Source organism: Cervus canadensis, chromosome 9 (assembly GCF_019320065.1).
Source record: "Cervus canadensis isolate Bull #8, Minnesota chromosome 9, ASM1932006v1, whole genome shotgun sequence".
NCBI lineage: Eukaryota > Metazoa > Chordata > Mammalia > Artiodactyla > Cervidae > Cervus > Cervus canadensis.
The window spans coordinates 18,112,205-18,116,444 of NC_057394.1; the positions used below are offsets into that span (position 1 = coordinate 18,112,205).

At 42.1% G+C, this 4,240-nt stretch overlaps 1 protein-coding gene across 2 annotated transcripts; it reads left to right on the plus strand.

The window, feature by feature from the left end:
• Window positions 1-963: 963 nt before the first annotated feature.
• Window positions 964-1,402, plus strand: LOC122447595 (28S ribosomal protein S18c, mitochondrial-like). Of its 2 annotated transcripts, none has more exons than XM_043478291.1 (2): window positions 964-1,120; window positions 1,209-1,402. In XM_043478291.1, exons 1-2 carry the CDS (start codon window positions 964-966, stop codon window positions 1,400-1,402), a joined length of 351 nt encoding a protein of 116 aa, XP_043334226.1. The 2 variants fall into 2 exon arrangements, with proteins under 2 accessions (XP_043334226.1, XP_043334227.1); XM_043478292.1 differs by having other exon boundaries at window positions 964-1,118; window positions 1,265-1,401.
• Window positions 1,403-4,240: the final 2,838 nt, after the last annotated feature.

A 4,240-nucleotide genomic window follows, 5' to 3' on the forward strand; every position in this document is an offset into this window, starting at 1 on the left:
GGTAAAGACCCAGCAAGACTGGCTACCAGCTGACCCTGGCTGACCCTGGGGGTGGGAACATGAGGGTTCATTACAGGGTGCTATTACAAATTTTTGTTAATTGTCCATTTAAAAAAAGAATCTAAAAGTGAATGAAACTTCACTAAATGAAACAAAGTCATTCTGTGACCATCATTATCACACCAGAATTAAAACAACAACGCATATGACTGTATACTTACCCAGAAGTCCAGCTTAAAGCTACAAATAAAAGACCTTTCAAAATCAAATAGAAAGAACTTTCAACAAACCTTAGAGCTTAAACCAATATTATCATTATTTGAAATTTGAGTACATGGAACTCAAGAGTCATTACTCACCTCTTCCAAAGCACAAGCCCTTATTACTTTTTCATATTGGTCTTTTTCATATTTCTTCCCAAATAAAATGTTACTCCTCACAGTTCCTGGAAACACCCAAGACTGCTGAGAAACATACGCGATCCTCCCGAGCACGCTGACCTTCCCCTGGCTCCGGGGCAGCTCCCCCAGCAGAGCACGTAACAGTGACGACTGAAACAGACGGCAACACACACAAGTGAACAGGCAGCACTAGGACGGAACACGCCCCACAGCACAGCCGACCCCACCCTGGTGCATGATCAACAATATCAGAACAGAATAAAATACAGCTCTGGAAGTTGAAGGAAAAAATGGAAAATAGCACTATTGGTCAATGTAAACTAAAGCTTGATAAAGAATATTAATACTGAAACAATCCAGTCTGTTTGAGCTTTCCCCAAATGAAGTACTCTACTCAGCAAAGACTAAGAATGTCTAACATCCTTCACTAGCAGAGCAGACCAGCATGATGTGTACTTTCTGTATCTGATGTTTAATGCAGCTGTCCTTGCATCCGGATATCTTTTACTTGACAAATATTTGTTCTTAAAAAGTTATGTGAGGAGGGGAGGAGCAAGGAACCATGGCCGCTATGGCAGCTCTTTGCAGAGGGCTAGGGAAGAGAAAGTTGATGCATTTTGCAACAGCTGTTGTCTGCCTCACAAATCCTGGGACTCATGCAGTGCTGTGGAGAAGAAGTTGTTCACAATATAAACAGGTAACCAGCAACGGGGACCTGCCTATTCCAATAGAAAATCCTTATAAGGAGCCTCTGAAAAAAATGTATCTTGTGTACATTTTGTACACAAGATAATTGTACATAATGTATCTTATCCCAGTTTATTTCTCCATTTACTGGATGCATTTATGGAATGCACATAACAGGTCTTTGTGGGAAGAAACAAAAAGAAATCACAAAAGTAATTAAGAGAGCTCAAATATTGGGGTTTATGCCAGTTATATACAAGGATCCTGCCTATCTTAAAGACCCTAAAGTTTGTAACATCAAATACAGGGAGTAAATTATGTAAAGTTATCATCAATAAACCTATTTTGCAATAAAAACAACAAAAAAGCTATGTGGGAACTTCCCTGGTGGTCCAGGGGTTAATAATCCACCCTTCCAGGAAGGGTGGAAGGGACAACTTGGGAGTTCAAGATGGACAGGTACACACTGCTATATTTAAAATGGATAACCAACAGGGACCTATTGTATAGCACATGTAACTCTATTCAATGTTATATGGCAGCCTGGATGGGAGAGGAATTTGGGAGAGAATGGATACATGTGTATGGATGGCTGACATATACCCTTCACTGTTCACCTGAAACTATCAGAACATTGTTAATTGGCTATACCCCAATACAAAACAAAAAGTAAAATAATAATAATAATAATTACATTCAGAATAGAAACACTGGGAAAAAAAAAAAAAAAGAAGAAGAAGAAGAATCCACCTTCCCATGCCAAAGGCTCTGGTTAGATTCCTGGTCAGGTAACTAAGATCCCACATGCCCCAGGGCAACTCAGCCCACATGCCACAATTAGACACCCCATGCACTGCAACCAAGTCCCAACGAAACCAAATAAATTTTAAAATATATGTAAATATTTTTTAAAAGCTATTAGTGAAGAATATACCCAAAGATTATTATTTAAAAGAACTCTGAGGTTGTTGTATTTGAAAAATAGAAGTCCATGCCCAGGCAGCTCAAATCCTGTGCTCTTGACAACCTAGGGGGATTGGATGGGGTGAGAGGTGGGAAAGAGCTTCAGGAGAGAGGAGACATATGTAAACCTATGGCTGATTCATGTTGATGTATGGCAGAAACCAACACAATATTGTAAAGTGATTATTCTCTAATTTAAAAAAATAAAATTTTTTAAAGTACTTCATGGAGGAAATCATTACCGTCTTGTACACATCCCACATTTAGTTTTCTGTATTTTGTTGTACGAAACACAGGACACTAAGCGCACCTACACATGTCCTTCAGATGTCCTGTAACACACAGAAATGACGTATCTGTGTCCACACCACCAGAGTACTCACCACACTGGGCTGAAATAACCTGCCTACGTATCTGCCCCAGAATCTGGTTACCTCTGAAAGGCAGAGAGTCGGGATCTTGCTCAAGTCTGTACCTTTATCTCCAGCACGTGGCTGCACCTTCACTAGATGTGCCCTGATGGGACCAAGTCAAGTCATGTGAGGAAATGTCCAGAGCTTCCCAGAAGAGCCTTCACCACCTCCAGACTTCCTGGAAGGGCTGCCGTGACAAAAAGAAGTCCCCACTGTCTCCATCCAACCTGAACAGCTGTCACATAATCTCCTTCACTGAGACACCCAAATTCCTGACACCAGTTCCCAACTGTGCAACATGAAGCACCAAGAAGGAAAACACAGCGTGCATTTATCCACATTCATGTGGCCACAAAACCTTCTTACAAAACTAATATTCCATGGAACACACCTAGAGAAACACCCTTCTAGATAAAGCCATTCAAACTGTGTCACACTCAGCTCTGGGTTCCACTCTTGAGAATTTAACAGGGGCTGTGGTATTGCATCAAGCTGACAAAAGGCATCACAACTTACCTTTCCTGCACCCACAGGTCCAACCACAGCTAACAGTTCACCAGGTCTAACAGTAAAGGAAAGGCCTCGTAGAGCTGGGGTTTCTGATTCCTGCAAATTAAAGTTCATAAAAATGTACCCATTTCAATAAAGGAACACACACCTTACTTTAGAAAATAGAGAAAATAACATAATAGTTACTGATATGCTAACATTAACCAACATTTTTCTCCTTCCTATTTCAATATACTGTGTCCAAGAGACCTTTTTATCCAATCCTATCTCTTTGTGTGTGTGTGGGGGGGGGGGGCGGGTTGAAAGCTCCAAAATCACTGCAGATGGCGACTGCAGCCATGAAATTAAGACACTTACTCCTTGGAAGGAAAGTTATGACCAACCTAGATAGCATATTAAAAAGCAGAGACATTACTTTGCCAACAAAGGTCCATCTAGTCAAGGCTATGGTTTTTCCAGTGGTCATGTATGGGTGTCAGAGTTGGACTATAAAGAAAGCTGACTGGAGAAGAATTGATGCTTTTGAACTGTGGTATTGGAGAAGAATCTTGAGAGTCCCTTGGAATGCAAGGAGATCCAACCAGTCCATCCTAAAGGAGATCAGTCCTGAATATTCATCAGAAGGACTAATGCTGAAGCTGAAACTCCGATACTTTGGCCACCTGACACGAAGAGTTGACTCATTGGAAAAGACCCTGATGCTGGGAAAGATTGAGGGCAGGAGGAGAAGGGGACAACAGAGGATGAGATGGTTGGATGGCATCACCGACTCAATGGACATGGGTTTGGGTGAACTCTGGGAGTTGGTGATGGACAGGGAGGCCTGGTGTGCTGCGGTTTATGGGGTCTCAAAGAGTCGGACACGACTGAGTGACTGAACTGGAACTGGAACTGGAAGAAGTTTTAGTTGCCTTTAGAAAGCCTCCTTCTTTTACCAGATTTCCAGACACAGCTCTAGACACCTACAGATTTTAAATAGCAGAGATGACTAGGCACCTGCCTGAAATGCAAACTGAAGGATGCACACTAGTTTATTAAAATAATGTACTTAATAGAAAGTCAGTGTGTGTGGGGGGGGGGTTAATCATGTGGTTCAGATGGTAAAGAAACTGCCTGCAATGTGAGAGATCTGGGTTCGATCCCTGGGTCAGGAAGATCCCCTGGAGAAGAGAATGGAAACCTACTCCAGTATTCTTGCCTGGAGACTATCAGGGACAGAGGAGCCTGCGGGCTACAGTCCATGGGGTCACAAAGAGATGGACACGA